At 35.6% G+C, this 12,504-nt stretch overlaps 1 protein-coding gene across 3 annotated transcripts in view; it reads right to left on the bottom strand.

The window, feature by feature from the left end:
• LPIN2 (lipin 2) overlaps positions 1-12,504 on the bottom strand; it is a 48,067-nt gene that overhangs the window by 12,360 nt on the left and 23,203 nt on the right. For all 3 annotated transcript variants that reach the window (XM_069779097.1, XM_009925850.2, XM_009925847.2), the window contains exons 5-12: positions 9,091-9,198; positions 4,810-4,933; positions 3,837-4,158; positions 3,496-3,595; positions 2,257-2,444; positions 954-1,047; positions 515-584; positions 317-406 (exon numbers count right to left, since the gene is read on the bottom strand). In XM_069779097.1, coding sequence (XP_069635198.1) covers positions 317-406; positions 515-584; positions 954-1,047; positions 2,257-2,444; positions 3,496-3,595; positions 3,837-4,158; positions 4,810-4,933; positions 9,091-9,198 — 1,096 coding nt within the window. The remainder of the gene's footprint in view (positions 1-316; positions 407-514; positions 585-953; positions 1,048-2,256; positions 2,445-3,495; positions 3,596-3,836; positions 4,159-4,809; positions 4,934-9,090; positions 9,199-12,504) is intronic.

The following is a 12,504-nucleotide window of genomic DNA, read 5'->3' as shown; positions in this document are numbered from 1 at the left end:
ATACTGCAGTGACTGAACAGTAGCTCTGCCAACTGCTTATGGCTTAGAAGAAAGAATTTTAAGAATATTGTGCAACAGCTGGATACAACAATTTTTGTTGAAACAACTAGCAACAGCAAATAAAGGTGTGGTATTTAAGACTAAATATAGAGAAGCAGCTACAGCTACTGCAACACTGAGTAACTCTCACCTGGCAATCAGTGACAGTGCTATATGAGCAGCGTTCTGAGGCACTTCAGACACATTACAATTTTTTCATCTTTTAACAGCTAAGGAAATTAAAAAAAAAAGAAAAATCAAAATACATCTCAGTTACCTGTTTAGTCATGCTTTCTCTCTTGCGCCAGAACCACCACCTTCCAGACTTCTTTGGCATCTTTTCTTTGACCCAAGACTCAACAGTAGCCTGAAAAATTAGGCATGTTTTTAATTTTTATAGAACAACAAAATAAAGAGATAATCATGTGTTACTACATACACAATCTTCAAAAAAAGTATACATGTATCTATTTACCTTAGGCAAACTCTTCTGAAACACCTGCAAACTCAGGATCATTGGAGCAGCCAACGCCCAGTTATAATACCTGTTTTAAAATACGTTATTGATAAGATATTACAAAACCCGACTAAAGATCAATAAATATCAGTGTGCAAACTGTGCTTTTGTTGATGAAAATATATATTTGCTGCTGACAACTAATATTCAAGTTTTCTGCAAGCAGTTATTTTACTATATATAATTCAACATCAGTGGTAATTGCTGAAAAAAAATCTCACTTCAGTTAAAGCTAAATTTAATGCAAATCTTCAGTTCAAAATCATTCTCCTTGAGACTGAGAAACTGATCCATGAAAAACACCAATTGCAATGGAAGCCAAGAAATGCACTCACTTTAAAGGGTAGATTTTAAATGAGATCTTCTATGACCTAATTACATGATATAGAGAATTTACCTGTTATAAATCCTTATTACCAAATTAGGATTGTCTATGAGTCCAGGGTTTTCAGCAAATTCATGATAAGTTATAATATGTTCCATGAATTTTTCTGCAATAGAAGCAGATTTTAATTAAAAATAATAATATAAAATCCCAAGATGTCTGATTAGTTTGTAACTAGGAAAATGCTTTCTGTCATTTCAGAGTCTCTGCTGATCTTGTAACATCACTCAAGATATGCTAATCTGGCCTACCTGTCAAGAGTCTTGTGACTGCCTCCCTAGTAACAGGGAAGGCCTCGTACCACTTCAGCACTCACAGTAATGAGAATTAAGAAATTAGAAGAGGGAAGATAGGGAGGAGGTAGGAACTAATTCAGTTCACAGGCTGGAAAAAAAGATCCATGCTTGTCTAAGCAAGTTTTCTTTAAAAATTATTATGGCAGGTAAGGGGCCTACATACTACACTAAAAGGGGAAGTGGATGGATGTCGTTAGCTTTTCAGGTTTGTTTATTCACTGACTAATCTCATTTTCATGAGTAGTGACTATACAAGTTTGCAGAAATTCATGATTTAGTGTAAGACCCCTGCAAGGAAGACAATTTTTTCAAATCAAATCCAATATTACTACCACATTACCAAGAGACCTGTTCTGAGCCTTTATTAATAAGCATTTAAATTTCACTTGATGCATTATAGACTGGATGACCATTAAAAAAGTATACTAAAAATGTTGCAGTACATGTTCATGAAGATTATGTGCTCCTAGAAGCTCCCTCAAAAATGCATACAACTTCAATATTAAAATTAACCAGAGCATTGAGAGAGACTAATCAGCTGATAAAAATCTAAAAGGTTAACAAACGTTTAGGATAGGAAAAATAAAGCAGGAGAAAAGATAGTCCAACACAATAATCAAAGTTTTTTTAATCGCTTAACCCCCCCCCCCCAAAAACTAAAAAAGAAGAAAAATTATCAGGCAGTTGGAAAGAACATGAATTGAAGATTTATATAGGACTAAGCAAGTACTGCAGCCAGGAACAAGAGTGGTTGGTCAGATATGCAATATATAGTGCAAAAAAGGAGACAGAAAGCTTCTCAAGACATCAAGTGCTCTTGATTAATTCAAGGTTAAATTCTGCTATCTCTGCTTGGCAAATGCTTGGGAATTTTAGAAGATGAAAGATTATCCATTCCCTTTTCTCAATATGAGCATAAGCAGCCAAGATTTGCAAGGTAGAAGTCAGAGTATGCAAGCCACTTCATTTGTTTAGCTGCCTGACCTTTATTACTGTTTATGTTTTAGTCTTTCACATACCTTTAGAAATCTCTCCATTTTCGTTGAGACCTCCACAAAGTGAAAGTGTAACATCAGGCAAGTCCATAGCAGAATCAGACATGCACTCTGTACCACTATCAGCAGCAGCACTTCCTACTGACTGGGGTGACTGAGAACCAGAAAGGGTATCTGACTCTGTCCACTGCCTGAAGCCTGGATCAGAATCACTAAAGAAAAGAAGTCCACATTTTTTCGTATTTCACTTGCAAAAAAATGTACAGATTTTAGGTTACAGAACACACTATGTGATTGCTCAAGAAAACCCACCTTGCTATAGCATTTAAGTACTATATCATTATACAATATAAATTTAAAACCAAGCAAACAAAAAAGACACAAACACACACCCCAATCCTTCATAATACTGGCAGATAGACAGTTTCCAGTTCTCCTAACATTCACCTAAATTTGGAAATAATTACATTTCTCTTGCCGGCAACAAAATTGGATTTAAATGAGGAAAAGATCCTCTACATTCTATTTTTGCAGAGCAGTACTGTTCTCCTCAATCTTTACCAGAAAGCTGTAGAATAAAAGGAAAAAGGACATTGCTTGATGTTTTTAGAACACTGTGTGTTTGGAAAAAGTATAATAGAAAAGAAAGGTGGGCTTTTAAGTAAGAAATATCACATTGTCATCTAAGGTTAGAGTTATTCGTTTGATCCCAAGTAATGTAATCAGTAAGTACTGAAAAGTTTACAATTTTAACATAAACCAATAGACACTTGCTCCTTATTAAGCTGTATTTTTACAAAGGTTACAGTTAATCTTTTGGAGAGTATTTTAGGAGTATAAAGTGCTTTGATTTCATAAAAAAAAAAAAACCAAAACCCCAAACAAACATGAATGAATTTTGAGACTGCGCTGCCTTGCATGAAGATCTTGTGGGATTTTTTTAATTGGTCTTTTTTGATAATAAAAAAAAGTTGGGAGGGACGTGCAGGGCATGCAAAAAAATAAACTGATATGTGCTTATCTAGAGCTGGCAATATGGCAAAATAGAGTACTGGTGCAAAAGGAGCCTGCAGCTTAAAATTATACACACACACCCCCATTTGCAGAACATACAGGTTCCACAAAGATGAAAACTCTCAGTAATGACCTCCCACATGATCTTTCAATGTGTTTCTTGTCAAATCAGAAACAGATTTGCACAATGAGATCAGTACTGATTACTCCACAAAAGCCAAAATCCACGGAACCTTAATTCAAAATTACCTTTTGGGAAAGTAGAGCGCTGCAACTTCAGGTTCCAAAGCCTTTAGGTCCTCCAAGTAAATATCATCAGGCCCCTGATGATGACTTCGCTTGTGCACTCCTGTTAATTTTAACAATTTAGATTACTAAGATGAAGCTATCCAGACACATTAAATACAAACATAACTGTGAAGATTCAGACTTACTTGTAGCATTTATAAATCCAAGAGTTTAATTATAATTTTAGTCAGAGAAGACTTTAATTAGGAAAAAATTGAAAAGGCACATTTATACTTTTTCCATTATGGCCTCAAATTTGATAGATCACGCTGAAGGAAGGAATCAACAGCTTTATTATATACCTTTCTTTTTTGAAGGAGAGTCAATTTTTGCTGTTGGCTTTGTTTCTGGTAAAGGGTCCACCAATAGTCTGGAATGATGATCAGCATCTAATGGCAACGGATCTTGTGGTTCTATGATTGCAGAAGCAAGAGAATCTTTAACATCCATCTGCTTAAGAAGAGGATGAGTTCTTGGTTCAGGTTTCAGTACTGTACAGACAGAATCTTTCACATCATCATCATCTTCAACTTCGTCAGAGCTGAGGATGACTCTAAAATGAGTCTTCTCTGATGGAGTAATGGTAGCTGTTCTGGGATGTTCCAGTTTCTCTTTCTTGGTTATCTGAAAAACAAAACTCTAGTCAATCCTTTCCATTCACAAGTTTGTTTTATTCTGGTCTAAACATTAAACTTGTACTGATGGTACAACTCCTGGTCACAGGTAAACCAGGTAAGAATTTAAACATGCATTTTAGCAACATAAAACATGTCCCACCTTATTAGCAAAGTTCCCTGCAACAGAAACTTCATACTAGCTTATTTACAAGTTCAGTAAAGAAACTGGCACAGAAGAAGTGCTGACTTGACCAAACTATGGAAAGAAAAACAGCATAAATTTTTCGACATACCGAGGCTGCTGTCACCAGCTGTCCTGTTAGATACAAAATTTAGTCTATCAAGGCTACAGTTCCTCTGGAATGAACTAGAACTTAGCCTAAAATAAATAAAATTAATTTCTAAATTGCTTTCTTCAGCTTCTAACTAAAAATTCAAAAATTTCAGACTTTTACTGTTAGGTTTTCTGGAATTACTTTGCTGACCAGCTTTTGAACTCAACAAATTCGACTATCTCCTAGCCACAAGGGGGTGCTACTTTCCTATCTCAGCTGAAGTATTCTGAAGACCCGCAGCAGATTTCCAATCCCCTCTTAGGAAACAATTTTAGATATGCTAAAACACAGTTCACAAAGTTAGAGACAATCAATATATTTACCTTGGTTGATTCTGGGAATCCTCCCCATGTCCATTCCATGTGAGATTCAGATCTGAGCAAGCTCTCAGCAGGTTTAACTTCTAGTTCCGAATCACTTTTAGGGCAGACTGGCTCAGAGAAAGGGCTAGCAAATCAACAAGAATAAAAAAAAGAAAAGAAAAGAAAAAAAAAAGCTACAGTGTTTAAAATGCATTTGTTGTGCAGCTACTGTTGGTAGAGTTTTCTACAGCTTAACAGAGCTTCAATTATTGGGAACATGGCAAGAAGCCCAGCAGTGTATTCAGACAGTGAGAAATTAGGTTAAAACCAAAATCACATTAAAGGACTTACATAGCGATCACCCTAAACAGATTCCTCCACTATATCTGCAGTAGAGGTATAGCTCTCCCCTCAGCCAATGTTCCATTTTCAAACAAAACAGAACAACAAAAAAAAGTTTATCCAAAAGTAAGACAGAAATTAGCTTTAAGTTCTGTTCCTTTCCTCTGTGAAAATATAGCATTTAAGCTTGCTATGCCAGGACTGGAGTAAAAAAAGTCCTGCAAACCTATCTCACAAATGCACAAAACAATACCAATTCCTGATGCGAGGAAAACAACATTAACAAGATAGCTTAGGAGAGGGAAGGGAGATCACCTGAAAACTTCCTTTAGATGTGTTTGGACTACATGACTTTTTAAAATCCACCCTGTTTTTCCTACAGTAGTTATTATCCACAATCAGAAACAAACCTCTGAAATTTACTTTAGCCAAGACTACTTTTAAGCCAGAACTCCTCACTCTACAAAATGCTAGAAAGGTGTGATTTCAAAATAATTTTGCTCTTATGATCTTAGGGAGGAAAGGAAACACAAGAGGTTGTTTTGAAGTAGCATTTAGTGTTGGAACAGGTCCAATTCTATCCTTTCTTCAACAGGGCAGTTATATTGTGTATTATAGAAATGCTGCTCTTTTCACACTTCGACATTCATAGCATAATAAAAACCTCAATATTTGAATCTGAATTGTAGGGACCAGAACTGGATACATCACTCCAGCTGTGGCCTGACCAGTGCTTAAGTAGAAAGGGATGATCACATCTCTATCTCTGATAGTAAAACCCCTGCAGAAGCAGCCCAGGATCCGATTTGCCTTTGTTGCTGCAGTGGTGCTCTGCTGACTCACATTCAGCTGGGTGTCCACCAGGACACCCAGGTCCCTTTCAGCATGGCTGCTCCCCATCCACACAGATTGAAGCTTGTACTAGGCTCTTTAGTTATGTCATCCCAGGTGCAGGTCTTCGAGCTTGTCTTTGCACTTGTTGCACCAGGAGAGGCTTCATCTTTATATAAGAAAGAAATTTTTTTGCAGTGAGAATAATCATTCATTGGAACAACCTTCCCAGGCACATGGCCCCCAACACAGGAGGTTTTCAATTTGTGACTGGTCAGGGTGCCAGATAATCTCATCTACTCCCCTTTCCCATGAAAGGTTGGACCGGATGATTTTTTGGGGTCTCTCCCAGCTTGGGCTGCTCTGTGATTTAATACTAAAAATTTTACAGTAACCCCTACAGGTATTTAATTTATGGTGGTTTTTTTCCTTACAAAATTCCTGCAATAATTAGTTATCTAATGCAGTATCATATCTGAAACTTTCTGGAGGTTTGTGGAGCCAGAGTTTTGCAATATCATACAAGACTAAACTGATCACAATTCAGACTGTAAAAATAGACAGTACACAGATCAGATCATAATCCAGACAGTAAGAATCCCTCATATTACTCTGACTGACACCACAAAATCCAAGATAGCAGGACATTTATAGTGGTGATTCATCATCTCGCTGTCAATTTCCAGCCTTCAGCACCTGCGGACTCACAAAGGAAACCATTTAGATTTCCCCCCTCAGTTCTCCTTCAATAATTTCCTACAGAAATTACATTTTCTGTATTGTTAGAAGGGCTTATTTAATATAACACGTTGATGAAAATACATGTACATATTTGTTTTCAGAAAGAATATGAACTCATTTTCCCTATGTGCCAAATAATGTGTTCCGCCCATATCACAAGTCAACTGGAAGCCATGCAGACATATTAACCTGTTTCTAAGACTAATTCTTAATATTCAGTAGTACCTGCAAAAGATTGAATACTTCAGGGCTTTGAGAACCTAAGCCTGTTCCACTTCCCCCAAAGCATAAGTTTTCCATTATCATTCTCAGGGACAAGTCTTTAGTCAAAAGGCCCATGCTTGTAATAGTGATCTAGTCACGCTAACATTGCTTGTTAAAACAGGAAGAACATCTATGGTATCAGGTACCAAATAGTTAATGGTTATGCTTTTTGGTTTTATTATAGTGAGTAGGAAAACCAGAAGTGTCCTCATTGAAAAGACTTAGGCTATTATCTTCCCTTAGCTCCTTGCAAGGGTTCTGAAGAGCAAGACATCCAACCTCAACTAAGAGTCACTTAGCTTTTCCAGATCTCCAAATAGGAGGTTATTAAAACCTCCTATTTCTCTTTCACTGTACCCTGGCTACGTTATAGAATCTTTCTCTGGTGGCTTAGGAAAAATAATTTAATGCAAAATTTCTCTTCTCCTAGATGGCTCATGCAAGAGACAATCCCCCACCCAAACCCCCTCCCCAAAGTGGGAAAGGAAAATTGCCCATTTCTCTGTTACACTGCAATCTGTATTGGATAGCTTCTTGTTAAAAAAAAACCAACAAAACAACAACAAAACAACAACAAGCTATAAACAGCCTAGGTATCTTACATGATGCACAAACAAGTTGTTTGCAGACTGTCCCCTAAATATGTAAACAAGAAGAGAGGCACGAATCATATCTCCCAGATATAGCCTGCTAGTCTATGTTAGCTTGAGTTTTATGAACTGAAAAGGAATATCAGCCTCTATGCTACAATTATCTAGGTAATATAATCCATACAATACTGTGTCAATCCTGAGGGTCAAACACTGTGACTGCTTTTCAGTCGCAAACCACAAACCTTTGGGGAACATTTGAACAGTACATTTCATCAAGTACAATTGAGGATGTGGTTGTCAGCCCAAAACACAAGAAGGAACGATAATGGGATATCCTGTCCAACTGCTTCTGTTCATTAACAAGCTATGCACTGGGAGAATTAGCAGGCACCAAGCATGGTGTGGTACATTCAGACTCTGAGGCCACAGCCCTAGAAATACCCAAATCAGAGATTATATGCACTTCAAAAACTATTTTCTGAAGCTTAATCTCTTCTATTCCGCCCTACCGCCTATTGATACAGAAGAACAGGCACCTGTGTGCTGAGCAGCTAACATGCAACAATGGCTATCACACAAGGCTGACCAGTAATCCTCAATGACACTGTGAATGTATCTGCTATGAGCCAGATTCCTCAGTCAAACTGTAAAGCAGTAAAACTAGATACTCACCAAAGAGTTAAGATGAATCAAGATACTGCTCAGCATGCTATGTGCTATATATATATATATGCCCTTCCCTATGTCCAATGTTCAGGAAAAGTACAAAATTTACCTCAAGCACTACTGCATATGGACAGAATGCTTTCTTATGCAAATAGAGATTGATGTTGAAGTGGTGAAATCCAAAGGGTGACCCTTGAAAAAATCTAGAAACTGAATGCAAAAAGAATATAATAGCATGAACATCAGAAACTGAAGAACTTGAATGCATAAACAGAAGTGCCCTAGTTGCTGGAACTGAAAACTGACTGGCGAGCTGTATTATGCCATTTGTAAAAATCCACAATCTACTGATACTCCAGTAACTAGCAAATCCTCTGTTCTGAAGTGGAATATGATTCAAGTTTAGGACCTAGCTTTACCTCAAGTAATTTGCATTTACTTCACCTGCCAAAATCTAACTTGCGTAGTCCACACTTCTGCTTTATGGCATATCAAATGTTGTGTATGCTAGGGTGATTCATAGGGAACATACTCGTTTTCCATACCCTTCTCAACCTAAGGAAATCTTATTAACTGTATTTTCTTTCTTTAACAGTGAATTTTAATAAGAAAGTTTTTTGGTTTTTTCCATTTGAGGAGGAAAAAAGGAAAAAAAAAAAAAAGACACAAATTTTGTTTAATACATACAGTAGAGAGGAAAGTTCCCAAAGTTCCAAGTAAGTATCAAATGCTGCATTTGATATCACAAAAGTTAGGCATGTTTGATAGTTGTTCAGATCAGGGGGGAAAATTAATAAAAAGGCACATTAATTTTTTTCATAATTATTCATCATTATATTTATGATGACATTACAAGGTGACTTACTTCTCCAGAGGGGACCAGTCTCCATCAGATAAAGGGTAATGATCCTTTGAGTGATAAATCAAAGATTCTTTTTGTTCTTCACCCTTTGGTGATGAATTTGAGGATCCTCTGTGGAGATACATAAGACATTAAGTCAGCTATAAGAAATCTGCATTACTAATTCAGTTAGAAAAGTTACTTATAAGTTATTAAAAATCCAAGATCAAAAGAAAGGTGTGCATAGCTTAAAGAATTCATTGTTTGCAACGCACCTTTATACAACTTAAAACATATATAAAACTATTATTAATACTTGGAAATATTGCAAGTTTAAAAATCTACTACTATTGACACATAGTAACTTAATATTGAAGAAGTCACAATAGCATAAATGATGTTACTCTATACCGCCAGCTAATATTACCAAAACCCAAAGATGAACATAAAGATTTACACATAACCTTTACTATGTAAACCTTAGAATGACTGGAAAAGTTAAACAGAAAAGATAGTTTTGACAACACACTTCATGACTGCACATTTCACAAATTAAAACCAGTAAGAAAACAGGGGTAGGTATTAGGCTTACAATTTAACCAAGTTTACAAATCAACATAAACTACAAGTAGCTAGAAGTAGTGTACTTTTCTGAACAGTAGGGTTTGTTTTGCACTGGGAAGTCTACTCAATATCTACAACAGAAAAAAAGGCCAAGTAACAGTAAGACCCATTGAGCTGGCATGCACTGTATTTTACACAGAAGTTCCTTTTAAATATTACCATCATAAGTTCTTCAGATCTTTTTACAGCTTTCTGAATTTAGTTGAATAAATAGCTATTCTCAGGATACAACTAACTTGTTTTGAGGTTAGATGAAGGGCATCATGGCCGTACAGTGGAGATAATACAAGGAAGATAAGCCTGGAATTTGAGTGTAAAATGCAATACAAATTATTTAAGCCATTATTATGAAAGAAAAAAGAAAAAGTATTTTTCCTCCACTACCAGCATGGTTGCACTAGACTTGTTTTGGAATGCTAACACTAATTTCTCTTATGGATGAAGAAAAGAAAAGATTTTAACATTATCTATTAAAATACATAAATATTTTGAATTTACTTACTCAGTACTGCCCATTAGACCCTAAGCAGTCACAGTAGTCTACCTCATTTGCACAAGTCTTTCATTTGGAAGACAGTCTAGACTATGTTAAATACTGAACTCTAAAAATGTAATAGCTCCACTTCTTATTCAGTAGTAGTATTCTTATGAAACTTGATGATGACAGCTTGACTTGAGAGCTGCAGAGACTGTACATCCTTTGTATTCATAAACCAAAGCTAACTGTGACAGAAATGTGTTTCATACTATCTTTTTCTGTATGCAGTGCTAAGTATCTCCAAAAAAGGAAAAGGTATTACTGAACAATTAAGTAAATACATAAAACAAATTATTACAGAGAGGTCCTCAATATTATGAGAGGGCGGGCAAGATGACACACAAGTGGTACTGAACAGATTTTATTCACTGGGAATTAGTGACCAAATGAGTTCATATGAAGCATCAAAAAAAAAAATCAAATTTCATCCATAAGTGGATAAATCTGAAGGTTAAAAATCCAAATGCAGTCAAAGATTATTGAAAATAAGGGGGGAAAAATCAGTGTGCATCAACTTATAACTTTGAGTTGCACTATCAATTCTAAGCTATTTATTTTGCAACTTTTATAAGTGCTACCACTTCTTCTCATCCCTAACCACTTTATACATGGTGTAAATAAATATATAAGATTTTAGAGACAGATAACTACTTTAACTCTTTAACACCCATAGCCCTGGAGAAATAATGCCCTCTATTTCTGAGCTGTATACACTGTAATCTCAGTCCTCCTGGTCTTATTTTAGGTAAGTCAAGTACTACTAACATATCTAAATAATAACTAGAAAAGACAAAGGACATTTTTTTAAAAGTTGCATAAACACTTGGAAATGCATTTTCCCAAGGAAAAGGAAACAGCTTGTTTTCCACTTTATAAGAATAGAACTAGATAAGACATTACATACTGGTACCTGTGGCTGAATTTTTGACCTTCCTGTTGGAACATCAGCCTCCCTTTTCCTTTTCCAGTTTCAGTTTGAAATCTGATGTTATGTCTAATAACAGTTAGTTAAGTTTCTATTTCTTTTTTTTTCTTTTTCAGAGCCACACATTTATAACTGAAAAAAAAAAAATCAAACCCAAATCAAAGCAAACCTGCTGATATCAATTTACATCCCCATAGGATGTGAAAAGAAAGCTTATGAACTTTTTTTCCACAGCTGTATCTTTAGCTGGGAAGAAGACAGTGTATGCCTATTGCAAAGCATTTTATTTCCTGCCCTGATAGCCCACTGGAATGACTGTATATGAACTCTACTAACAGATACATAGCCACAAACCTACTGTCTCTGGGCTTCCATTACTACAATGTATTTTTCCAGTCCTGCATTTACTTACTATTCACAAGAAAACAGCATTCTTTTACAAAATCTTCTTCCTTTCACATCGTAACATTCTTCTCTGACTGAGAATGCATTTCTACTGCTGTTTCTGATATGTAAAAAAATGTGGTTTATAAATAAAAAGCTTTTTCAATCTTTCATTCTAAAGGGTACAAAAAATAAAACCAGCATAACCTTTATGGAAACACCATGTTCAGCTGTGACTAAACATTTGACATTTCAGTCAAACCTACAATTTTTTTATTCATCTCTAGTCAAATTAAGATACTTGCTAGAATAGCAATTTGAATTCTAAACACTGGATGAAAACAGCCATTATTTCCTAAATTCTTCATACATTTGTAATAATTTATTAAATAAAGAATAAACAATTCATGGGTTGTATTTTCTTCCTTCCTGTACTTGATGGTCATTTTTATTTTTGACGGTTTCACTATGACAAGTTATTGTTGTCTTAATACTCTCACACTGAAGACTGAATAAAGATCTTGCTTTTATTAAACTGGAAAAAAGGAGAAAAGGAAAAATCTCAAACCAAAAAAAATACCGATTCCCAGACTTAAACAGATAAGCGAGTATCTAAATGACAACTCACTGACATAAATATGACAGTGAAAAAAATAAGGCAAATTAACTAAGAAAGCCACCGACATTCTAGAAAACACTTTAAAATCCAAATTTTGTTTGTTCTGTTTTATTGGTCATAGGTGTGATAACAGTTAGATTCATGTTTTTCTGTTGCACTAACCTTTTTTTGACTGGTATTTATTAAATTTGAGCCTCCCTTGAAGACCCATACCGAAGGAGTTTTTTCAGTTATAGTTTACTCTCTTATACCAAAACATTCTTCCAATTCCCAGACCAGATCTTGAATTTATTCAGACAGTACTACATTTAACAGTAATGCTGTCCAATAAAGCAGCCTGCTTTGTTT

Source organism: Haliaeetus albicilla, chromosome 3, assembly GCF_947461875.1.
Source record: "Haliaeetus albicilla chromosome 3, bHalAlb1.1, whole genome shotgun sequence".
NCBI lineage: Eukaryota > Metazoa > Chordata > Aves > Accipitriformes > Accipitridae > Haliaeetus > Haliaeetus albicilla.
The sequence above is the reverse complement of the archived record's forward strand: the minus strand, read 5'-3'. Positions and strand labels throughout refer to the sequence as shown.